Source organism: Monodelphis domestica, chromosome 2 (assembly GCF_027887165.1).
Source record: "Monodelphis domestica isolate mMonDom1 chromosome 2, mMonDom1.pri, whole genome shotgun sequence".
Classification (NCBI taxonomy): Eukaryota; Metazoa; Chordata; class Mammalia; order Didelphimorphia; family Didelphidae; genus Monodelphis; species Monodelphis domestica.
In genome coordinates, this window is record NC_077228.1 from 228,598,209 (window position 1) to 228,625,298 (window position 27,090).

The 27,090-nt window shown below is 34.1% G+C and overlaps 1 protein-coding gene across 7 annotated transcripts in view; it reads left to right on the forward strand.

Annotated features, from left to right (window-relative positions):
• Positions 1-27,090, forward strand: part of BPTF (bromodomain PHD finger transcription factor) — a 182,810-nt gene that overhangs the window by 125,151 nt on the left and 30,569 nt on the right. For 4 of the 7 annotated variants that reach the window (XM_007482780.2, XM_007482778.2, XM_056817274.1 and 1 more), the window contains 9 exons: positions 512-2,879; positions 8,737-8,861; positions 10,162-10,290; positions 11,447-11,597; positions 11,921-11,963; positions 13,380-13,632; positions 17,157-17,318; positions 17,515-17,666; positions 18,737-18,860. In XM_007482780.2, coding sequence (XP_007482842.2) covers positions 512-2,879; positions 8,737-8,861; positions 10,162-10,290; positions 11,447-11,597; positions 11,921-11,963; positions 13,380-13,632; positions 17,157-17,318; positions 17,515-17,666; positions 18,737-18,860 — 3,507 coding nt within the window. The remainder of the gene's footprint in view (positions 1-511; positions 2,880-8,736; positions 8,862-10,161; positions 10,291-11,446; positions 11,598-11,920; positions 11,964-13,379; positions 13,633-17,156; positions 17,319-17,514; positions 17,667-18,736; positions 18,861-27,090) is intronic. The other 3 variants (XM_056817277.1, XM_056817276.1, XM_007482781.2) reach the window with 2 other exon arrangements.

Sequence of the window (27,090 nt, forward strand, 5' to 3'; positions counted from 1 at the left end):
ATTTAGAAAATGGTAAAATAGTGTTTTTCTTAAAATATGTGTTTGAAAACAGTTTAAAATAAAAGAATCTCTTTTTTACCAGCACCTAGTCCAATGTCTAGTACTTAGTAGATTCTTAATAAGTGCTTACAGATTGATTTATAAATCTTATGTGAAAATATTTTTGTGTGCAAAAAATTCATAATGTAATTTACCAGTATAGTTTTTAAAAAACTATGAAACTTAAATAAAGTTCTATGATAGATAGATAGATAGATAGATAGATAGATAGATAGATCAGTTTTTTAAAAAATTTGCCTTTCCAAATTCTACATTGTATTCCTATGCCAGGAACTTAAATACTTATTTTGAAAATGTATAGTTTTATATTTTTCTATTGGCTATTTCATAGTAGAATGAAAATAAAAGAAAAAATAGACAATATAAAAAATAAAATTGTTCTTAAGGATCACTGTTACTTATACATGTTTATACTGGAATTTGTATTAATTTAAATATTTTTGATTCACAGATGAGAAAGAAATAATTAATTCTGAAAGTGATAAACCTATCAAGGAAGAACCTATGGAGATAGATGAAATAAATACAGATTCATCCATAAGATGTGAGGAAAACTCTTTTAAGACAGATGTAATTAATGTCAGTGAGGGTTTTCATCTAAGGACTAGTTACAAAAAGAAAGTAAAATCATCCAAATTAGATGGACTTCTTGAAAGGAGAGTTAAGCAGTTTACTTTAGAAGAAAAACAGCGTCTAGAAAAAATGAAGTTGGAAGGAAAAACTTCCATGGGTCCCCTGAAAAGCATGACTGAATCACGTGTATTAATGAAAGCAAAAGAAGGGAACCAGGCCAACTTGGTTGACCAGGAGAAAACACATGGTTCTAATAATAACAGAACAGAAGATCTAATTCAAGAATGTTCACAAAATAATGAAAACTCTAATAGGATCAGTGGCTCTGATTTGACAGGTAAACATTCCACAAAAGGTCAGGTACTAGATAAAATCTCCATTCAGAGTCCAGAACCAAACTTCCAGAAACAAAATTCTGTCATCAAGGATGAAACTGTGATTGCTGATAAATATCAAGAGCAGGTCAAGCTTAAAACAAAAGAAGATGATACCCTCAATATGGATGACCAGCCAGTCAGTCAAGATGAAAAAAATATGTTGGCCACTAAAAAGGAAAATAATTTCCTACCAGTAAATGCTGCAGTTTCTCTTCCTGAAAGTGTATCGGAACCAATGGTTCATGAAAGTACCGGTGACACAGATGCTCCAGCTACCTCTGAAGCAAGAGGTTCAGATGAAAAATGTGGAAAACAGACATGCGACTCTGAAAATAATAGCACTTTGGAAAAGAGCTCTGAATTTGGATTCACTCAGGACAATAAAGAGGATGATGTGTTTCTTCAGAACAGCCATAAAAGTAATTCAAAAAGCTCCAAAGGGAATCAGGAACAAGTTCTTGAAGATCAAAATTTAGTTTCAGACATGTCTTCTGAAAAGCAAACTTTTGAACATTTACCCAGAGAAAAAACCAGTGGTGACATGTTGCACTGTAAAATAACTGAAGCTAATGGTGAAAAACTATGTCAGGAGCAGAAATTAGAGAGCTCAGTGAATAAATGTCTTCATCAAGTAAGCCTAAAGAACATGACAGACAAAAAGAATAGTGAAAATGGAGATACTGAAAGAAAAGGAGAGAAAGAAATGGCGACTACATTTCAGATTAATGGAAAAGATAATGAATTTAAGGTGTTTTCCAAAGATGAATACATGAAAGACATCTCTGATAGTAAGATAGGAACTGGTAGTGTTGAACCAAAGGTTAATAGTATTAAAACAATTCCTGAACATGAGATCAAACCATTATTTAAGGAAGCTCCTGTAAAGCCATTCATGAATGGAGATGTCATCATGGAAGATTTAAATGAAAAAAGTAACTTAAACACAAAATCATGTTTACTTAGTTCTTCAGATATTGATGGTAAATACCAGGATAACATAGAGAATCTAATATCAGTCAAAGGACCCAAAAGTATGCAACATTTGGTTGAAAAACACTGTTCTAAAGAAAGAGCTGCTTCTGTTGATAGTCCTTCCATTGCGCCTTCACCATCCTGTAAAGAGAGTAGCTCAATTAATCAAGTAGAAAATATGGAGGTTGAAACCTCAGAAGTTAAAAAAGTTCCTCCATCACCTATTACGTCTGGTGAAGAATCTAACCTAAGTATTGACTTTAATGATCAAAATGGTCTGCCTACTAACAAAATGGAAAATGGAAATGGAAATGCCACAAGAAAAACAGTGATCACAGAAGTTACAACAACAACATCAACTGTGGCCACAGAATCAAAAACTGTATTTAAAGTTGCAGAAGTATTGGCTTCCCAAGATGATGGACAATCAGTGGTCTCCTCTACTGAAAATTGTGCAATGTCCACTGTAACCACCACTACTACTACTGTGACAAAACTGAGCACACCCACCAATGGAAGTAATGCAGATGTCATCTCTGTGAAGGAGCACAGTAAAACTGTTGTTACAACAACAGTCACTGATTCACTGACCACTCCAGGGGGCACATTGGTAACGTCAATGACTGTGAGCAAAGAGTATTCTACAAAAGACAAAGTAAAGCTAATGAAATTTTCCAGACCCAAGAAAACTCGTTCTGGCACAGCTTTGCCATCCTATAGGAAATTTGTTACCAAGAGCAGCAAAAAGAGCATATTTGTTTTGCCTAATGATGACTTGAAAAAGTTGGCCAGAAAAGGTGGCATCCGAGAGGTACCTTGTTTTAATTACAATGCAAAACCTGCATTGGATATATGGCCATATCCATCTCCAAGACCAACTTTTGGTATCACATGGAGGTATGTGTTTTAAAAACCATTTGGAAACTGGGGAAATGTGGGAAGGTTTTTGACTGTATTTGAATAAATGAGTTACTAAAATGAGACAACAGAAATATATTTTAATTGTTAAAATTAGAAATATTAATATAATCTAAAACAATTCAAACCCAAGACTAGCATTCACAAATATAAAAGGAAGACTGAAGAATCAGGATATTTGGGACTTTGGAGATTAATCTGACTTTCACTTTAGGAGAGCAAAAGAGCAATGTCAAGCAAAGTTGCATATAGTTTAATATCCCAGGTTGCTATTATTTATTTTGTGATGAAATCATTCTTATGGAATCAAATTATTTTATGTTTTTGAAATGTTTCTACTTTGCTTCCATTAAGTAATACCTAAAAAAGGATAAAAATAAATTGAAATGTTTTTAAACCATCACAAAGAAATCAATATGCTGGGGGCAGCTGGGTGGCTTAGTGGATTGAGAGCCAGACCTAGAGATGGGAGGTCCTAGGTTCAGGCCTCAGACACTTCCCAGCTGTGTGACTCTGGGCAAGTCACTTGACCCCCATTGCCTAGCCCTTACCACTCTTCTGCCTTGGAACCAATACACAGTATTGACTCCAAGATGGAAGGTAAGGGTTGAGAGAGAGAGAGAGAGAGAGAGAGAGAGAGAGAGAGAGAGAGAGAGAGAGAGAGAGAGAGAGAGAGAGAGAGAGAGGAAATCAGTATGCTGAAATGTTAACATCCAGATTTTTGCACGATAAATACTCATTCAGGTGCCCTGTTATTTATTTTAAAAAAAATTCTTCAGGTTTTTCTTGCCCATTTAGATTCCTTTAGGGTTTGTTTCTAGAAGTATTCCTTATTTAGGAATTTCTTACTGTAAACATTAATCTCTAGGGGCAAATTGTCATGCATGATTTTGAAGTTTATAAACTCATCAGGTGTTAGAACTGGATGGGACTTAGATGACCTCAGTCCTATACCCTCATTTTGAAGATGATGAAACTAAGGCCAGTTTGGATGATTTGCCCTATATATCATATGCTTAATAAGTGACAGAGCTGGACCTACCATTTTTTCTAACTCCCAATCCAGGGCTTTCTCTTATACCTTTTATCTGCTTTTCCCTCTCACTGTGGCTGCTATGCTTTCCCTTTGTCAAGTGCCATGCCCTTGGGCTCTTTTTCTTTTTCCTTCTCTTTAAAACTTGGAAGGGTAGAGTCTAAACAATGGAAATTCGTGTAGTTTTGATCAGTTAGACATGCTAAGGTGCCAGGGTTATCTGTTAGTTGCTGTTAAGAAGCTTTTACATATATATCTCTGTTTCCATTAAATGTCACTTTACTGTTATTAGGCAAGCCTCTTTATAAAAAAAAATTAAGTAAATTTCTCCTTCATTAGTAAAGTATTAATTGTTTCCTTTCCCATTGGAACTTGTCTAGTTCTTGAATGGGTTACCATAAAAATAAATGCATATCAGAGCTCTACATAGTGTATTTATAATGTATTTCATTTATTAATATCATCTTTTATTAATTGATAATACTTGCTTGACCAAATTTTTTATAGCTTGCCTTTTGATTTGGATTAAAATATCATCACTCCATTACACATTCAATAGAGACAGCTGAAAAGTACAATTTCTCTGCAGGGCCTGCAGTGAAGGATTTGCAGAATCCTGCAGGGAATCAAGGAAAGCTTCATTACAATTCATGGATTTGTAGGATTACTCTGCACTTTTCAGCTGTCTTCATTGAGAACGATCTCAAAAATGTATCCTTGACTGTCCAGCAGGTAACCTCTTTCCCACTGGAAAAGTTACAGTGTACAAATATTTTAATTTTTTTTAAATGACCACCTGGCAGTTGTTGAGGCAAAACTTTATGCTTGCTAATATCAGAGATGAATGTTAGGATCTGCTGGAATGCTATTTCTCTAGTTTCCCAAAATAACTAATGTTAGTTGCCTTGTTTTGAGAGCCTTATATTGCATTGTGTCAAAATTCAAGTTGTGAGGATAATTGGTATTAATTTATGTAATTCCTATCACCTTTTAAAGACTTTTCCCACATTTTCTCTGCTTTCTAGGTGATTTGGAGACATGTAGATCTTTGAATACATACTAAAATAAGAACAGATCATGCCAGACTAATCTTTTTTGTTTGATAGGAATATATAGTTAATATATATTCAATATATATATAGTCAAAATATATATTCAAAGGAATATATAGTTAACGTTTACTTAGATTTTAACAAAGCATTTGGTAAAAAGTTTTTTGTGTTATTCTTATAGAAAAATAATAAAGGAATTTGGTCCAAATGATAATATAATTAAGTAGATTCAGTACCAGCTGAATGGTCAAGTAATAGCCTTATGGATTGCTGTCACTTTGGCTATAGGACTCCAGTTTTATTCACTGTAAGGTTTGTGCTTTTCACAAATGATATGATGCAAAATTGGGAGTGATAACTAAAACACTAGCAGGCAGTATCAGTGTGCACAAAGATATTACTGGCTCGAGTGTTGGGATGAATCTAAGATGAAAACCATTAGGTATAAATTATACTTGTATTCAAAAAAATCACTTTCTCAAGTACAAAGTGATAGCAGTTTGTCTGAAAAAACATTTGTGCATTTCAGTGGCCTGAAAGTTCAGTTATCAGTCAGTAGCTCTGATACATGGGAGCTAATGGGATCTTGAACTGTAGTATAATAGAGCCATAACTTCCATGAATGAGGATGACTGTCTTTTGTCCCAATCAGATTGCCCCCGGAATATTGGTAAAGATTTTTAAAGGATATAAATGAGCTAGAGACTTTTTAAAATAACTGAGATAGTGAAAGGACTTTTATATCCATGCCATATGAAACTTATTGAAAGAATGGAAGTTATCTAGCCTGGATAAGGATGGAGCATGATAACTGTCTTGAAGCATACAAAAGCTTGTCCTATGGAAAGGGGATTGGACTTGCTCTATTTGGTATCAGAGGACAGAATTAGAAGCAGTGGATTGCAAAGAGGCTAATTTACATTTGATGGCTAAATGAACTTGCTAGTGATTAAAGCTGTCCAAAAGCAGGATGGACTGGTTTAACCTTCAACAGAGATCTTGCAGCACAAGTTGTGTAATAGGTTTTAATGAGGGTTCCTTTGGAGTGTGGAGTGTATTGAGGGGCCATGGGGTACTTTCCAACCCTAAGTTTTGTGATAAATAAAAGCTGTGAAATAATACTTAAACTTACTGAAGTTAAAAGAAATAATCTCGGTTCTCATTTTATCTGTACTGAAGGGGTAAAACAGAGTCATATATAATGTAGAGGTTAAAATTGGTTTTGGAATTTGTTCTTATGTTGACATGTGATGTCAATGTATGTCTGAGGTTCTAGGTCCAAGAATTGGCAACCTTTAGCATCTGTGTTAACATATAAGCTGATTCTGTTTGTCACTGTCAGGAATGGCTATGCACAATGGTAGAGCAGATGCTACTTCAGTGCCTTGCTAACACCATATCAATACCCTTTTCCTTCATCAGGCTCAATCCTTTGCTTCTATTACTGATATCCCTTTTTTTTTGTTGTCATCAACTAATCCTTCTACTTACCAAAGTACTAGGTGTTAAGGTTCCAGAATTATTTCTAATTTTAAAAGAACCTATTTAGAACAGGTAGTAGCTGCAGTTGTCAGATATATAAAAGAAGAATGAGGCCCCTTCTTTTTCCTTTTCATAAATAGTCTTTATTACTAATCAGCTTTGATAACTTTACATGGCAACAGCTTCTTAATGGGGAAGAGAGGAAAGACTGACTTAAAGACTATTTCCCAGCCACATCTTCACCTTGGTAAAGAGAAAATAAATGGAAGACTTGATATGTCATCTCTGAAAGGCTATTAACTCCTCTATCCTATAAAATAAAGGAGCTAGACTTGGCAGACCTGACTTAAATGAAACTGGAGAAGCTTGCAATTTTTTCTATTTATTCTTTTCTCTGTGCCTTTACACGGGAATGCCTGGAATGCTCCTGCCTGGAATTCACTTCCTCTTCTCTTTAATCAGTCAACAACATTTTAGCACAACCTATCTGCCAGACTCTCTGCTAAATTTTCTGCATCTTAGAATCTTTGGTGTTTGAGCTTTGAAGCTCAGCTCAAAAAGCTACATCCTACACAAGGCCTTTCCTAATTTCTCCTCCTTTCATCCTGCCTCCCCACAAGCCTTACATATGCTTATAGAAGTACATGTTGTTTCCCTTAATAGAAAGTAAGTTTAAAGTAACTTTAAAGCAGGGACTGTTTCATTTTTGTCTTGGTCCACAGTACCTAGAGCATTATAAACTATTAATAAATGTTGATTATGGAAAAGCTAAATGGTTCAGTGGATAGAGAACCAGACCTGGAGGTAGGAAGTGTTGGGTTCAAATTTAGCTTCAGCTAACTACCTAGCTGTGTGACCCTGGGCAGATCACTTAACCCCAAGTGCCTACCCCTTACCACTCTTCTGCCTTGGAACCCATTATCAGTATCAATTCTAAGACAGAAGGTAAGGGTTTAAAAGTTATAAAAAATTAATTTTGCTTGGTTGATGCAACCCCATCCTGTTCCCAACAAGCCAGGATACAGGAGAGATGTTCTCTCTCTAAGCTTTCCTGGTTTACCCTTTTTCTTATGTGGTTGGAAATAAAGGGGGATTTTTCCCCTCCATTGTCTTCTTTGGTAGGTTATATGTCAGTAGCTAAGAAAATAATAAGGTAATTAATCAACAGTGGGCTTCATTAAGAGCAGGAAGTGATCAAGAATTGACCCTATAAATTCACTTTATATTTTTAGAACTTTTAAAATCTTATCTTCATGACATGAGTCTTTTTTGTAGTAATTTGTTTTGAAGTAAATACTTTAGGAGGTACTTTAATTCACATGAAAATTAAAATTTCCTAAATGTTTAGCAGTTTTGCCTGTAAATGTATATTTGTACAAAGATAACTTTTGTACCATAATTAGTAACTAGTTTTATATTTCTCTGATGCTCCTTTTTTTTAAGGACTCCCAAGATACTAAGGTGCCTTAGGAGTATCTAGTATCTAAGTTGATAAGTTAGAGGGCTACAAATTATATATCTAGATATTTGAAGGTCTCATTGGTTTCAGAAAATGTGTATGGGACAGAACCTTTTTCCATTCAAAACTAGTATATAGGACAATTTTATTCTCCCATCACTACCATTCTAGTTATCTTTGATCTGTTCTAAATTCTTTTATTTTCTCTGGATTTGCTCTTCTAAATTTTTCTGTGTTCCTGTTACAAAGTTTTGCATTTTTATGATCCATTTTAAATGTGTAAAATCTTAATATGGAAAAATATTGTGTTGTTATACCAACTACATAACAGATTTAAAAATTCATGTGGACCATAAGTCCCTTTGGCATTGGAAGTTAAACATTTTGAGGAGTCGTTCATGTAAAGGATACTTATGAACCCTTTTGCTTACTCCCAGTTAGTATGATTCAATCATTAACATTGATTGGTCATCTAAGATATATATTTATTTATTTGTTTGTTTGTTTATATGAGACACACTTGAGATAGAGTAAAAAGTCCCCATCTATAAAAAACTTTCAGTGAATATATCAGGAAAGAATTTGACAAGGACAAAGTTATAACGTTAAGTAGAATATGAAAATGTTTTACAGTGTACTAAATATTAATAGAATTTAGAAGAAAGTGGGGTGAGTCCCCTGGTTTTTTAGAGTACTTACCAAAATGTTTGAGAAGCTATATTATAGTTACTTAAATCAGAGGAGGAAGAACTGCAAACTCTTTAGTTTTGGGAAATTTACGTGTTGTGGTTTCTTTGGCATTTATTTCAGATATAGACTTCAGACAGTAAAATCATTGGCTGGAGTAAGTCTTATGTTGCGGTTACTCTGGGCAAGTTTAAGGTGGGATGATATGGCAGCCAAAACTCCTCCTGGGGGAGGGACTACTCGAACAGGTAGTATATTTATACATTTTTGTTTACTTAAACTTAAGTATCAAAATTAAATGACAATTAGGTTTTATTTTAATCATGTCTTATATTTGCTTTTTTTTTTAATTACAATGCTTGCTTATTTTAAAATTTTTGAGTTTGTAAACTGAAATTTGCATTGTGTCATCTAATCCTGGGTCTATCTATATTTCAGATTCTCATGTGAGTTATTTTTGATGTTATTAATAGTGGACAAAGCAATGCAGATAGAAGGGTTGTTTGTTAATAGGGATCGGATTTGTCTATAGATTGGGATATTCATACCCCACTTACAGCCTCCCCTTGCTAAAAGTCTTCTGTTCCTACCCTTAGTGCTACTAGTTGCCTTCTGGTAACATCGTTTAATTTAGAAACAAGTCCACAGTTCAAGAAGTAATAGAAGCTGTCTGTATGTAGCATTTCATCAGTGATCAGGTAGCACTAGTGCTTCTGAACAATAATCTTTCACATGAAGGGACTTCCCTTGACCACTCCATATCCTGAGGTATTTTATCCAGTGCTGTCTCAAATATAGCACTCCATTCCGTTCTCTCTGTACCTTTGAACAGGTTCTCCCACCCCCACATGCTAGTACCATCCCCTCTGAAATTAGCTCCTGTATTCTCTATCTTCTGTATAGACCTAGCTATTTACATGTTGTCTCCCCTATTAGATATTGATTTCCTGGGAGTCGGAGACTGCTTTTGTCATTTTTATCCTCACTGCTTAGCAGTAGGCTTGGCACATAGGAAGTGCTTAATAAATGCTTTTTGATTGATTGAGCACTGAGGTGAATTCAATGTTTGGGAAAACTTGAATACGTGATAGGTTCACTGATCCATGATAGTTCTATTTCACAGGAGCGTTGTGTTTCATCAGGGTCTATGAAGTTCCCTCTCTTTTGGTATCAATATCTGTAGACTATCAGAAGGTAGCACATAATGACTCAGTTATTTTATGTTTCTTTCGTTCCACACTAGGCAGTTCTTTCTTTCCACTCTAGGTAGCTCTTCTTTGGACTTAGCAATGTTTTTTTCTTCTTTTGAAAATTTATACCTTTGGATTTTGCATCATATTTATTTCCAGGTATATTTCTCCTCTCTACTGAACTTTCCTTTGTAACAAAAGACTTAAGAGTGAGCTCAGTGAAAATAACTTAACACATCAGCCACAATATTCCATACCCTAGACACCACAGAGGTGACTTTTTAGTAGTAAGCATGTATATTTTATGTATATGTATATTTTAATTGTAATTCATTTTCCCTGCATTCAATCTCCATAGAAACATCTGATACAGAAATTACAACAACTGAGATAATTAAGAGGAGAGATGTTGGTCCATATGGCATTAGATCAGAATATTGCATCAGAAAAATAATCTGTCCTATTGGTGTTCCAGAGGCTCCAAAGGGTAAGGAATTAAAAAAAAAAATCTAAGACAGAAGAGTAGCAAGGGCATGGCAATTTGAGTTAAGTAGCTTGCTCAGAGTCACACAGCTAGGAAATATATGATGACAGATTTGAACCCAAGTCCTCTTGACTCAACAATGCCTGGCATGTAGCTGCCCCAGAGTAAGGAATTTTTAAAAATAAATGTACATAAGTATTTAAGTGACCTCACTCATCCATTTTTGTACTTTCTCTACTGGCTTTTATATGAAGAGTTATTTCTATATCACGTATCATTTGTTCATTTATAAATGGGTCTAATAAGACTTTTATACAAAGAGAAACATTACATGTGCTTAAGTGTGTTAGTTCTTATAGAAAATTCTTATTATGTATATAACCTATCAAGACAGACAAATGTTGGCCATACAACAAATTTGTTGAGCAATTGAGTGCCAATACTTCCACAGGCTCAATGGGAGATATAAAGAATTATACTATAGTAATAACTCCACATAGGTGAGATATCACATTTATATTTGTTATTGTCAAGTTTTATCAAATGTTAAGACCTGTAAGAAACAGGAATATATTTGGGGATATCAGAAGAGGTGAAAGTCACATTAGAGAAATACTAATATAACATAAAAGTGGTATAGAATGCTAGGGCAAGATCATACCTGTTTGGAGGTAATCAGTGAAGACTTCATAAAGTAAGTGATAAATCAAAGCATGTCATTTTTCTCTTTATTTCCTTCATAGGTTTTTTATTGTGTGGGTGATATATGTCTTCTGTCACAGCATAGGGAATGTAATGGAAATATGTATTATATGAAAGCATTACTATAGCCAATCATTTAACTCCTTGGGGGGGAAGTGGGAGGAAAGGAGAGAGAATCTGAATCACAAAATGTCAAAAAGCAATTATAAAAAATTGTTTCTATATGTAATTTTAAAAAATAATAATAAAAGAAATGGCAGTTCTTTTGATCCTTGAAGTATGGGAAGGATTTTAGTAGCTAAAAATGCTTTGGGAGGGCAATTCAAGATAAAGTCTGAAATAAAATGAATAAAGGCGTTAGAGTGGGAATGTAAGATAGAGACAACAAAAAAAGTATTCACTAACAATAATTAAAGTTATATAGTTTAATTTGTTTTTATTTCTTTTCCATCCAAAGAAACACCTACACCTCAGAGGAAAGGGCTACGATCAAGTGCACTGAGGCCAAAGAGGCCAGAAACACCTAAGCAAACAGGTCCTGTTATAATTGAAACCTGGGTAGCAGAAGAAGAATTGGAATTGTGGGAAATCCGAGCATTTGCAGAAAGGTAACAAGATAATTATCAATCACAAAATATATTTAATCTTATTACTTTGGAATAAAAAAATTATAATTTACTAAGTATGCTTTTGTAAAACTTACTAAATTTTTTTAAAATGGTAGATATTCATATTTAGCTCTTTAAGACCTGTCATTTTAAGTTAGCCATTTGACTTAAATTTTCTACTTTGATTATAATCTTATTTTTTTATTTGTGTGGTATTTTGAAAATCCTTAATGTTTGTCAATTTTATTCTATAACCATCCAAATAGCATTACTGTTAGAAGTCTACAAGTATAATGACATATATTTTCCCTTTCTTTCTTCAGAGTGGAGAAGGAAAAGGCACAGGCAGTTGAACAACAGGCTAAGGTTAGTGAACAGAAGAAGGCCAAGGAGTTCAAGGCCCAAATGGAGGCTCAACTTAAGCAGCAACGATTGGCTGCCCAGCAGGTGGGGGAGCTGTCACTAGTCCCACCTGTCAAGGAATTTGCATCATTACTTAAAATGCATGCATAGAAACTACAGCACTGAGTACTGGGACTGTGGCATTTGGTTTGAAGCAACACACATATTATCCTATTAATATAAATAAAATCCTCAAATTCACTGTCTGATTATTGTTTCGATGTTAATGTCCACCTATTTGGATAATGTTCAGAATCAGAGTTTTTGTTCTTTGTAACTTTTGGTTCTTTTTTTAGTGTTATAAAATTTTTTTATAAAGCCCTAAGTTTCTTCTAAGACCCAATTTCTCTATTAGCTGTAAGAAAGAAAATACAAAAACAAAAACTACCATACCAGATTTGGAAATTTGTCTATTGATAGGATTGTCTGTTGACAATCTAAATAAATAAATCAAATGGCTTATAAAAATATTACTAACTCATTTAGCTATTTCTAACTATAGCACCACTATTTGGCCAACATTGATCTGCCATTATTCAATTGTTTATAGTGTAGGACCATGAGAATATCATATTCCCATCTCAACAGGATATGTTGGCCTCTTGGAACTTTGTCTTTTAAAGTGAAAACAGTATTTTTCCCACTTTATTACCTTTTTTCTTTTTGGTTTTATATCTTTAGTATCTCCCTCAAAATAAATCTCTTGATATAAAATATGTACAATAGTTACCTTGAAAAATGAATACATTGATTTTTAACAGAGGGCAAGAATTCATAAACCAGTAACAATAAGTTCTTCAAAATTTTGAGCATTATGTTGAGACTAAGATATGAGAAGTATCTGCTTTGGTTGATGTAGCAGTCTGAAAGACCAGAATGTAAGAGGAACCAGACTTTTTAAAAACTGAACTTAATTTTTGTCATTTTAAAATCATTTTTAAAGTGATTTTTGAACATAATAACAAGGAGTCTAGAAATGGTCTTTATATTTCAGCTTGGTTAAATACAAATTTCCTTCCTATAGTTAAGGCTGTAGAGAATGGCATATATTTTATGATTGAATAAATTAGTATAGAAATTAAATTAATATGATTTGCAGTTTCATATGGCGCATGCTGTAAATTCCATCAGTGGACCACAGAGTTTCCCCATCAACTATAAGATTATTAATACCAGTTACAATTTTAAATGTTTATTTAGGTAAATATACATACATTTATAACTAGAATCAGGGCACGTATTTAGGTATTTGATGTTTTTAAAAGAAGTATCAGAACTGAGATTCTTAGCTTAAGAAGGAAACTAATTTGGGGACCTGTGAGCCCATCTTTAACTTAGAAAACTATTGATTCCTTTTTTTTCCTTTGCTAACTTTTGTAGAAACGATTGGAGCAGCAGAAACAGTTACCTGCCGTAATTGCAGCCTCTACCACCACTACAACAAACAGTACCACCAACACTGTCTCTACCCCACAGAAAGTTGTGGTAGCCCCTATAAGTGGCCCAGTTACCACTGGAACCAAAGTGGTACTCACAGCTAAGGTTGGATCTCCAGCCACAGTGACATTCCAGCAGAACAAGAACTTCCATCAGACATTTGCTACCTGGGTTAAACAAGGCCAGTCAAGTTCAGGTAAACAATTGTAATTAAGTGAATTTTAATTAAGAAAAACAAATTCTACCTCATTACCCACTAAAATCAAAGATTGTAGAGAAATTAGCATTTCTCTAAACATTGTTTGAATAGATACGCATCTCCAAATTTAAATGAGTTCATACCTAGTGTCAGATACATTCTGCAACTGGTCCCATATTCACTGTCTTATCATCTTGTTAACACCTACTAAAGCTTATATCCCATCAACATAAGTAATCTCTCAAATAATAACTAGTGCCTTCTCTTGCCCTATCACTTTTTTATTTATAACACTGAGTCATTTAATGTTAGGTCTGGGAGGAATTTTAAAAGTGTGAAAGAGAGGAGAATTGAGTTATTCAAGATTAAATATCTATGTGGCCATAAAACATAAATGAGAAAGTCTTCTGATTCTTAATCCAGAACTCTCTCTTAATGTCCTCTTTCAACTAGCTAACTGTGAAACTAAGCCTGAGTCTATATTAAAAACAGTTTCAAATAGAGCATCATTAGAATTCAGGATAAGTGATAATACCCAAGATTGTACTGCTAGTTAGTGATAGAACTGGGATAAGATTCCACCCCACCCTCTATTCCCAACCTATAGCCTCCCAGCCCATTGTACTTTCTCCTTGACTACATTACCAACATATATGTTTTTCACTTTGATACTTTGAAAGAACTTTGATTTCAAAAGTGTAGGTCCTGTCTGGGACATTTTAGATTCTATTCCTGTCTGATTTCTGTTTGTAGTTTCCCGTAACCTTCATGGAGAATCTGCAAGTATCCTAGATGCCTTCCTCTTGTTCTTTTAATATTTCAGGATTAGCATTATACCACTCAAGCCCTCCACCAGTTGTTTCTCATTCTCTATATATCAGACTAATTCTTTTTCTTTCCATATATCCTTGATACTGCCTTTTAAGCCACATGTCATGCAGGGTCCCATTGGTGAGATTTTGTAACCTATCTACTTATACTGTGTCATTGAACATTGCTTTTAAAAATTTGAAACTTTGCTTCTGCTGAGACTGTACCATTCCATAATTCACAGTCATCCAGCGCCACTAAAATAATATCAGTATCTTAAAGGGAGGGGTTTGGCTTTTGCAGCATCAAGCTGTAGTTGTTTCCCAAATGCAAACTAGTCCAGTCACTCCCATTCAATTCTGGACCCAGCTCATTCTTTTCCAAGGTATACATTTATTATTCTCTGTCCATTTAATGACATTTAATCTGGGTAAAAAGGTTTTTTGTGTATTTCAACCACTTTGCTTTTCTGTTGCGATGATTCCTAGTATCATAGAGCTAGAATTAAAAGGAACACAAGAAGTCATCCTGCCAACTTGTCATTTTACACACAAGGATCCCAAAGCCTACAGATTAAGTAACTTGCCCAAAGTTACACAGGTAGTAAGTAGCACAGCTGAGATATAAATTCCCATCCTAGCATCCCCAAGTCAGCCTCTTTCCATTTACCAAGCAGGCCTTGTTTTATGATTTGACCAGTCTTTCATATCACTATGGATTTCATCATGGGGGTAAGGGAGGCCATTGAAGTAGTCTAGATTCATTGTAATTAATACAGGTAAGAATATTGGGACACTTTGCCATCAATAAGAACCTTTTAGTGGATATTTTTAAAGGATAGTTTTCTGGCCATTGAATATCCAGGTCTTTATCAAGAAGAACTAGTTTGATGTTGATACTCTTATTATTGGAAAAAAGCAATCTCTGTCATCACATCTCTGATGGATTCTTGTGTGTGAACCACCTTGCTCTTCTTAATCAAATGCTTTCTTAAAATATAAATAGCATTAGGATATTTTCTATTCTAATGATTATAGTCATTACATATGGTAGAGGAGAGCAGAGAGAGCAAGAGAGTATTTTCAAGTAGTCTGCAAGGTTTTGGCCATTCATATTTCTTAGTTTGAACCTTCTTTTTTTCCCACCAACTTCCCCTTTGTCCTTTTTCAGAGTGAGGTTACTAAATATTGATTTGGGGATTGACTTAATTGTAAGGAGCTTATCAGATTCTTAGAACTTTTCTAACATTTTATTCTCAGCATGGTGTTGGTATGTAAATTGTAGTAGTCTTCATAGGGACTAGGCACTTGAACTCATGAACCTTGCAGCTTCGGGGTGAGGTGATTGTCTCAAGAAATGTTTCTTGTTTCTTTGGTCGTGTGATGAAACCACCTGTGTCATTTCTTTTACACTCTTCTCAGGAAAAACCTATGTGTTATCTTTTCACTTAATTGCAACTTTTGATAGCTTCTAATTCAATACATGGTGAGAATGTTGTTACTAATAGGATTGAGTTATTCGAAGCTTTTTCATTGTTAGACAAAAATCAAAAATTGAGAGTACCACCAGTTGAATTAATGTTTGTAAATTGTAAAGAGTAGGATACTTAGCAAGCTTTTTTACTGTTAACCTCCATTGCAGAAGAAGACTTGGAGCCTTGTATTCATTATGGAAGAAATATTTCCTCTGAGTTCATGTAATAGGTTAACTGCTGCCAAATATATTTATCACAACTCAAAAATTATAGTTTTAAAAACCTAGGTTTTTGTATTATGCTCAAACATATGTTTAAGCCTCAGAGATAAGCTATACCAGTATTAAGGCTCTTATAAGCCCTTTAATGGCAAAATTATGTAAGAGTGACACAAAAAAATTATTTTACTTATTGCAATCTTATATGTTCCTCTCAGGCCATAAAAGTTAAGGAGAAGGTAGATCCATAATTCCATACTTTATTCAATGTCATAAAAGTTGAATAAACTTAAACAGTCATAATCTCATTCATCCTCTAAGGTAATAAAGCTCATCAAACAAACTATAGGTAAACTAAGTCAGATGACAGATTTAAAAATACATTTAGAGGTTTCAAAAATAGGCTTAGGGAGAACATTTACATGCCACCAAGATATCTAAGAAGACTCAATGTCAGAGAAATCCTTCAACAGTAAGCTAGAAGAGCTAACAAATAACTAAATCATTTTGGCTCCCACCTTGGCTTCTATCTGAGGAATGTCAAACTATTTCCCCTTATTTCATGAGTCAGATTTTGGTCAGGTAAGGTTAATATTAACAGGAAACTTCTATGAAAAATGGCCTTGAGCCTTGAATAAAAATTTCTAAATCCTATAACATTTTTATCAGTCTCATGAGTTTTGTTTTTTTAATTATCACCCGGGATGTGCCTTTCCAGATTGATAGAACTGACACTTAATGGCAGACACATCCATAAACTGGGTTTTCTATATTGATAGAACTTACTGAAGCTTAGCTTAAGTGGCATACCTTTGAAAGCCCAGAACTCACTTTAGTTGAATAAATACTAGATGAAATTTAAAATTGAAAGAGAAGATATATGAAAAGAGATGAAAGAGCAGGAATTTCTTGTAAGTATATAAATATATCATTTTATGCCTTGGAGCTTCTTCCTAGAAGTGACTGTATTGCTGGTTGTCTTAAATCTAAAACTTATTGAATGTCTTATACCCTAATAGCCACCAGCACAGCTGCTACATCTGCTACAACCATTGCCAGCACAGGTCAGACGTTCCAAATTACAGGCAGTCCAGTTACTATGGCAGGAAAAGTAATTACCAAACTACCGCTTCCTGCAAATAGCAAGATTGTTGCTGTAAATGTGCCAACAACACAAGGAGGTAAGGAGGAAAAGTCATGAAGACAAACTAATTCATGTTTGTAAAATAGTATTTTTGCCTTTATTTTCTTCCTTCTGTTCTTTGTCGTTGGGTCTCATGGTCCATGTATCCCACTGTAACCTTCCCAATTTGTAATTACTCCAGAGAAACTTAGCAGCACCAGTACATTGTTAATGAATTCTTAATTTTTTTCAAGGTGTTGTTCAGGTTCAGCAGAAAGTCCTGGGTATCATTCCATCAAGTACAGGTGCAAGTCAGCAAACCTTTACTTCATTCCAGCCAAGAACAGCTACAGTCACTATTAGACCAAATACCCCAGGCACTGTAGGTACCACAAGTAGTTCACAGGTAAGACTTCTTTTCTGAGGTTACCTCATTTTGAAATATGGTCAAGCACAGTGGGTTGGGTTTTTCAGAGTAGCCTAACCCAGGCTCTCATTTTCCCTTACATATTACTACTTAATCTATGAAAAATCATTGTTCTGAAAAATCTGTTCTTCTATTTGTTAGATTTCTAAAATGTGAGACATTAATCATTAAACAGTTAAACACTAGCCATTGACCAGATGGACTTTCATTTAGTATCAGTAAGTATGTTCCTCTGAATAGTAAGTGTTAAATAAGGAATTTTTTAAAGAAAATTTTCCTTTTACTATAGTCTTGCAAATTTGCAAAGTGGATCATCTGTGCTTAAAACGTGCTGTGGGCAAGTAAGGTCTTAAAAAAAATTAAGTACAACCCACAACATTAGATCTATATTTCATTAAGTAATTTATATGTATGTACAGATGCATCATTTTTGTGACACTGAAAACTATGAGATAAGAAGTTTAAACAGGCAAATTTATCTGAAATTTTCTAAACCTAACTACAAAACTGAATTAATGCATTCTGTAGTTTCTTCTGTCATACTGTAAAGGAACATCTGATTTCTGGACTTAATCTCTTATTCTTTGAACTGATAACTATAATTTGGCCAGAGGGAAAAATGGGAGCCACATATTGCTATTCTGTAGTCTTAGACACCAGAGATAGTTTTGAGCAGGGCCTTCATCAGGTCTTATAATTTCCCTTTTAGACTATTGTGTCTCAGTGGCAATAACACTTTATAAGAAATCATTTTAATTTGGAAACTTGAGAATTATCCTCAGCAGAATCAAGTACATTATCAAGAAGAAGAAATGAAAAATTTGTGTGGTTTCTTTTTTGTTTGTTTGTTTTTCCAAAATGTAAGCATTATTCAAATGTATTCAGACCAATAAAAATTAATGTAATATCTGGGGACATCTGACATTTCTCCAGAGATTTCTCACATTTTACCAAGCATAGTATATATTTAGAAGATCTTGAGTTCAAAAATCAACATACCTGAATCTTGAAAAACATTTGAATTCATGTCCCCTTTGTGTCATTGATAGGTAATCACAGGGACTCAGATCCGTCCTGGTATGACAGTGATTAGAACACCACTCCAACAATCAACCCTAGGAAAGACAATTATTCGAACACCTCTGATGGTACAGCAAGGTATTCTTCCAGCCAGTAGGTTCATTTTTATTTTTAAGTATATGAAGTCCGTCATATTCTGTACTACTGACCATTCTCCATAATTGAAAATTACAAGTTAGAATTAATATTTCTCTATTAAGTGCTTCTACTGTGATCTGCCAAAAAAAAAAAAAACCTATTCAGCCTGGATTATTAAATTTCAAAATTTTGATATTAAGTGAAGTATTGGTAAATGATAATTAGTAATTTGTAAATGGTAATGAGTTAAAAAACTTATTATAAACTATCTACAAATATAAAATAGTTTCAGAATTAACTATAATGCTGGAAAAAAATTACCTGCTTGCCATCTCTTCTAGCTAAAGTGAAAGAACGGGGCAACAATGGTATGTGAAAGGATATTGATACTCCTATTGAACTCATGTTTGCTAAATTAGCAATAAAACCAGAAGAAGCTTCCAGTTAAAGTTAGTTGATTTAGTACATCTTATCCCCTAAATTTAGGTCTGTCTAAAAAGTTTGTGTGAATTGATTTTGAAAATCAAGTTATCTGTTTAGCCAGCTATTCCTGAGGCCTCAACAAGTCCTTCTCCAGTGCCTTATTTTGTCCTGGGAGCATGGACATAAATCTAGATTACTTTTTGTTGTTCTACTTTTGCTGTTCTTTTTTTCATTTTTTTCCTTTTTAAATGTTGTATATTTGCTCTTTTCCTTTTTTACATTATCCCTTCCTAATGCTTCCTCTTCCTATCCTCATCCCCCACAGAGACCTTCCTTATAACAAATAAGTACAGTCAAGCAAAACAAAGCAAGACCCTTAGCCATGTCTGCACATATATGCCATGTTCCCTACCACTAGTTCACCATCTCTCTAGCATTCTTTACTCTGAAGTCTTCATTGGTGACCTCCAATTCTTAAAAGCTGTGCTAGCAGAACTCAATCTCTTAACAGGTTCTGCTAAACTGAAAAGCCTTCCATTCAAGTACATTCCCAGCAACAGATTGCCATTTATTACCTTGTATCACCTTGGGCAAGTCATTTAACCTAAATTCGGTGCCTCTGAGTTCTTCATCTCTAAAAGAGGAGGTTGGACTAGATCACCTCCCAAGTACTGTTGTCTCTAAAGCCATGACCCTATGCTGTCTCTAGGATCCGAGGACCAGATGATGAAAGTACAGAAAGGTCTCTAAAGCCATGACCCTATGCTGTCTCTAGGATCCGAGGACCAGATGATGAAAGAACAGAAAGTTCTATTATCAGTACATTGACCACTGGGTAATATGTTAATAAATCATGAAACCCATGAATCATGGGAAAACATAAAATGATGCTCAATGATATTAACAGAGTGAGTGGCAGGAAAGAGACCCAGAAGGGCTAAGAATCTCAAAATTCTTAAGTCATCTGTAAATATTAATTTAACTGTTGGTACTTTAAATGAGATCTAATGGCCAGCAAGCTGATAAACAGCTAGAAGAACGGAACCATATCAGTATGGTATTTTTGCACTACAAAACATAGGGAAGTTGCTACTAAGTGGAAGAATCACTCATAGGTTATCCTAACCAGTCTCTTCCAGCAATAGAACTGTAGGTCTGTGATCTGGTGAAGAGATCGAGAAATTCTATTAACTTTACAGGATATTCTAGGCCAGACCTATGAATAGAGTGATACTTGGTAACTTCAAGATGGTCACAAAGGGGGACAGTGAAAAAATATGTTGAAAAGGGTGATTTTTGAATTAAGAAAGAAAAGAAGTCAAATATTTGAGGTTTCCTCTGTGTGCACACACACACAATTTTAACACTAAAATTGCATAATGAAGTTGGCTGTATAACGAATGGGATACAACTTTCTAATACTTCATTTCTGAATCGTGTCTATATGTATTTCTGTCATACACTTGTAATACTGCAAGTGAGAATCATCAATGGCCCAGATAAAAGAAAAAGTAAAGATGAGAAGATGATACATCTCATTACAACTCCATCTTGACACTGATGCTGAAAAAATAGGCCCTGAATTAAAAAGAAAAGCATTGAAGCCAGTTAAATAACCATTTTCTATAAAAATTTAACTTGATAGAAAATAATCACCACTACCAAGACACCAAAAGGGCACATAGTAAGTGATTAAAAAGTGCTTGTGATATTGACTTGAAAACCATCAAACATGCAAAAGATTTGGCAGTTTAAAGGAAATGTAGATTTAAAATAAAAACTTACATGCAAAATATCATAATAAATTATGGTGGGAGAATATAAGCATAAAATCTGGCAAAATAGCAAAAAATTATGCAGGGGAAAATGAATCTATAAAAAACTTGGTACAAAACACAGGTATGCCAGATGATTGCAAGAATATTTATAGACAAAACTGAAGGGAGGAAATGAAATAATGAAAAATGAATTAGTTCCTCATCATGAATCCTTTTTGTCCTTAATGGTAGCAGAATTCTCACATTCAGTAGATTAAATAGTGAGTTACCTCAGTGCTCCATGTGACCTATCCATAAAAAAGCATTTATTAAACATACATTATCCTCAGTACTCAACTAAGTGCTGTTTTTATAAATACAAAGAATGAAACAATTCCTATTCTTAAGGGGCCTACATTCCAGCAATGAAGAAAGAGCCCCTTAAAGTGGAATCATACCTGGACCAGACCAGTACACATAATAAAAAGAAGTTCATATTGAAGTCAAGACATACTTCTTAAAGCATTGAGAGAGAATTTTTCAAGATACCTAAAAGATAGAATGGCATGAAAGATCGTTTGCTTTTGTGCCGAGCACTTTTCAAAGAACTAGAAATGCAAATAAAGTAAGTTTCTGCCTTCAAGGAAATCATATACTAATTATGGGAGGTATGGAAGGATTCAGCTGTAAAGCCTATGGGAGTACCCAGTGGTTTAGAAGGCAAAATAGTAGGGTAAATGATAATACCCAGTTGTTCAACATCTTACTGAAAGGATTCTAATTTTATGTTATCTAAATGTTGTGAGTAGCCAGTGATTATTGGGAAGTGTGAGTTGGGCCCAAGAGTTACAAGTGAAACATGGCTCTCTGTAACCTGAGGCAGGAATAATATATCCAGGAAGCCAGGGCAGTGGGAGAAGGTGTCAACATCTAGCTGGGAGGGATAATTCAGCATCTAGTGAGAACTGGGAAGTGGCTGGGACATTGAAAGGGAAGGGCTGCCTATAGCCTGTTCCATCTGGACTTTCAGAACCTCACTTAGATCCAAACTAATCTTGTTAGAGGAGAAGGATGCCCAAGTGGCAGGAAAGAATGGGAGAAAATCACATGCTTTATCATTTCCCCAAAAATGATGAAAAACACTTTTGTAGCAATTTGCTCATCTCTAAAAAGATTTTGAGAGTATCCACAATAAAAAAAATAATGACTAACCTGTGTATAGCACTCTTTAAGGTTTGCAAATCATTTAACATATATTACCTGATTTGATCCTCTTAGAAGGAAGAAAAACTTTACTCATAAAATGGGCGTTGAAAATTAGAATGGAAAAAACAATGAAACAAAAAGCAATATGAGAACAAAGTCAAAACATTTAAAAATAAAATGTCAGGTATCTATTGTGAAAAGTAGAGAGCAAATTAAAAAAAAGAATATGGGGGGGAGAGAATCAAACTTGAAATTACCCAGGAATTTCATAGCCAACAGCCAGAAATTCTAGTTCCAAGAAAATACTTCAACTAGAAAAAGTCCAAGTACAAAAGAACCAGACTTTATTGCCCAACACTTTGCAGCAAATATAATAAAGGAAGAAAAAATCTTGAACTAAAACATTCCACAAAGGCAAAAGATAAAATGCTTACAACCAAGAATGACTTACTTTGCAAAATTCAGTATAATTCTACAGAGAAAAATATAGATTTTTAATTAAATAGAGGTCTTTAAAGCATTCTTTATTAAAATTATAGATCAAAAGAAACCTAGAGAGGTAAATACATTTGGACAGTTGCAAGGTGCTAAATAAGAAAATGCTTCCATTCTACTGATGGAGAAGAGATAAGTGTCTCTTCAGAATCTTAACGTTTTCAAGGATCATAAAGGTTAAATAACAATCAGAGAGCATGTATACAATGTTCTATTTTGTGGCTTTAAGAAAGGAAAGAAAAGGAAGAGTAAAAGGAATACATTAGGGAAGAAATGAGGAAGGAGGAAGAAAAAAACTACTATTCATTTAAATGGGTTACCTATGAAAAGAGTAGACAAGCAAGGGAGTAAGCATGTAATTCACTCTTTTTCTGAATCATGCAAGAAAAATTCAACATGCACACACAGTTATTACACAGTTTGGTGTAGAAATAAATCAAATTAGAAACAAACAGGCAGCAAAAAGAAAAAAGTAGTATAAGAGGGAGATTAAAAAAAGAAAACAATCAGATCAGGGTTTAGATTTGATGAAAGAGAGGAGAAGCAGAGGAGTAGAAACAGATCACTTTAATTATAGATTACTATTGTTGATCAAAATACTTCTGATGGTCCCCCTTTCTTTGTAAAGGAGATAGGAGAAAAAGAGGAAATATATATAAAAGTTTTCTGATTGGGAGAGGGGAAGGAAATATTTAGTTATTGTAAAAGTGACCTTGAAGGGGATGAACTCACCTAAAAAAATAAAGGACAGCAGTATATTTGAAAGAAAAATCTAACATCGTTTTCTTTATAAGAAATATATTTGGAACAAAGATTCATATTCAAATTAAGAGATTAGAATTGAATTTATAAAGCTTCAGGTTAGTTTTTAAAAGCAAAAGAAACTATTATCTCAGATAAGCAACAAGTAAAAAGGGACTAATTAAAAGAAATAAGCAAAGGGGACAGCTGGGTAGCTCAGTGGATTGAGGGCCAGGCCTAGAAGTCCTAGGTTCAAATCTGGACACTTCTCAGCTATGTGACCCTGGGCAAGTCACTTAACCCCCATTGCCTAGCCCTTACCACTCTTCTGCCTTGGAACCAATACATAGTATTGATTCTAAGGTGGAAGGTAAGGATTTTTTTAAAATAAGGAAAAATTGCATTATGCTTAAGGCAGCTTAGATTATGAAATATTATCAATACACATATGTGCCAGATCACATAATACCAAAGTACTGAAAGGAGAAATTAATCAAATTACAGAGAGAAATAGACAGCAAAACTACCATATGGTGACCTATTTAGACCATGACAGATCTAATCCAAAACAAAAGAGACCTGATACAAAAGTTAGAAATTATAGTTCGTTGGTAATTGCTGAATCGAATATACATATTTCTCAGCTATTCGTGAAACATTTACATAATCTAACCATGTAGGGCATAAAAACCTCAAATACAAAAGGCATAAATATTGAATATATTTTCGTAATCACCGAAAAACAATAATTATAACCAGCATAGGGTCTTTGAAATTTATATAGAAACTGAGTAATCCTTAAAGAATGATGGTTCAAAGAACAAATCATAAAAACAAGATAATTTCATTAAAGTGAATTACATCAATGAGGCCACATAACAAAATTTTGGGGAAGCAATCAAAATCAAAGGGTAAGGAAGAGGGAGAAATAATTTATGACTCTAAACATCTAATCTCACTAAAAAAATTTTTAAGATAAAATTGAAAGTCAAATTGATAAAAACCAGGGGCTAAAAGCTAATAAAATATATAAATCATTTAATTTTTTAAAACAAGAAAATCCAAATTGCCAGTATTTAAAATGAAAAAAAAATACAAAGAAAAGCAAATAAAGGAAATTATTCTAAATGTTTATCCAATTAAATGCAAATACTGACAATAAATGAAGACAAAAGTTCACAAAAAATATAAAATACTTAGTATAGCAAAGAAAAAGATAATTTAACCCAACCTTAGAAAAATAAATCAAACCATAAAGGACCTCTAAAAATTAAAACTATTACCAAATAGATTTAGATGTTAATTCTATCAAAATTCAAAGAACTAACTCCAGTAGTAGATAATTATTTTCCCACAACATTGAAGTTATATACTCTTATAAGCAGGAAAAGAATATAGTTTTACAAAATGCAGTTTACTTCTATGTTGAAAAAAAATATTTTTTAATATGGTAAATAATACCTCTCTAAAAAACCAATAGTTAGAGACCTTTCCAATAAGGTCATTGGTAAAGCAAGAATATCCATGTCACTACAGTTACTTGATCTAACTCTAGATATACTAGCTATAGCCTTAAGAAAACTAAAAGAAATTGAGGGAATATACAGAGGCAAAGAGTTAACAGAATTATCTATTTTTGCAGATTATGTAAATGTTTCCTTCGCAAACCCTATAGAGAATATACTTTTAAAAAACTGAAATAATAATCAAGTAAAACAGAAGGATACAAAATTTAGTTATTGTTTTTCAATTGTGTCTGGCTCTTTGTGATCCCATTTGGAGTTTTTTCACAAAGATACAGAAGTAATTTGCCATTTCCTTCCCCAACTCATTTTACTAATGAGGAAACTGAGGCAAACATGATTTGTCTATTATTTGTCTTAAGTCACATAGCTACTAAGTGTCTGAGGCCAGATTTTAATTTAGGAAGACTCCAACTCCAGGCCCAACACTCTATTCATTGTACTATCTGACTGCTCCTAGGATATAGAATAAACTTAACCCAAAAAAAGTACTTTTCTGTATATTGCCAATAAAATCCTGCAGGTAGAAAAAAAAATCCATTCACTTTATCTGTAGAATGTGTAAAATATTTGAGGATGTAGCTTCCAAAACACACATAGGAACAATGAATACAAAAATATTTGCCTAAGTAATTAGAGAGATAGTGATTATTCTTTGCTGGACCATGCTAACATAAAAATGGAAGAATACCCAAATTAATCTGCACATTTCAGTGCCATGCCAATCAAACTACCAGAGAGGTTGCTGGAGTAGATTTCTATGCTAGATAGAATTAGAAAAATTATAATTTTTATGTGGAGAAACAAAAGGCCAACATTCTCATGGGGAGATTTCTATTTTTAAAAAGTGGGAATTAAGAGGACCTAAAAGTAATATATCTCAAGTTATATTAGAAAGCAATAATCAATCAAAAGAGCTATTTTGTATTAGTTAAAAAATAGAAAATGGGCAGTTAGTGCCACATTGGATAGAGTATCAGGCCTAAAGTCAGGAAGACTCATCTTCCTGAGTTCAAGTTTGGCCTCAGATACATGCCCGCTGTGTGACCTTGAGAAGTTACTCAACCCTATTTCCCTTGTAAGTTTTCTCATCTGTTTCCTCCTCTGTTAAAGAAGCTAGAAAAAGAAATGGCAAACCACTCCAGTGTCTTTGAGAGAAAATCCCAAGTGAGGTCACCAAGAGTTGAACACAGCTGAAAAATTAAAAAAGCAGAGTAGTAAAAGAGATTCATTGCACAGAATCAATTGGACACTAGTGTTTAATAAATTCAAGAAATTCCAACTATTTTAATCAAAGACATTTACTGTTATGTACTAGACAGTGTTAACACTGAGACAAAAGGCAGCTCCTCCCTTCAAAGAGCTTACAATCTCATGAGGAAGACAGCATGCAAATAAATATATATAAGGCAGGAACTTTAAACAGGATTTTAATACAAGGATTTTTACAGAATCAATAGGAAATAATTAACAGAAGGAGGTTGCTGGTATTAAGAGGAGTTGGAGGAAGACTTCCTGTAGAAGGTGATAGTTTACTTGGGATTTAAAAGAAGCCTTTGAGTAGGAATAGTAGCAATGGAAGAAGAGTGTTCCAAGTATGAGAAAGAGCCAGAGAAAATGCCCATAGCTCAAGAGATGACTTGCTTTTGAAAAAGCCAAGAGACCACTGCCACTGTATCAAAGAGTATATGTTAGGAAATGATGTGTGAGAAAACTGGAAAGGTTAGAAAGGTTATGAAGGGCTTTGAAAACCAAACATTGCTCCTGGATGCAACTGGGACGGGGTGGGAGTGGGGGTGGAGGGGGGTGTTAGAGAGTGACAAGCTAGGTTCTGCACTTTAGGAAAATCACTGTAGTTGCTAAATGGAGTATGGATTAAGAAGGGAAAGACTTGAGGCTCACCAAGTCTATTTCAATAGTCAAGCATGAGGTGATGAAGGCCTGCACTAGAGTAGTGTATTTTCAAGAAATATTTCAGAGATGAAATTGACAGGAAATTGATTATGGAAGATGAAAGATATTAAGGAATTCAGGATGACTCTGGTTGAGAGCTTGAGGGACAGGAATTTTAATAGTGTCCTCTATAATAACACGGAAGGT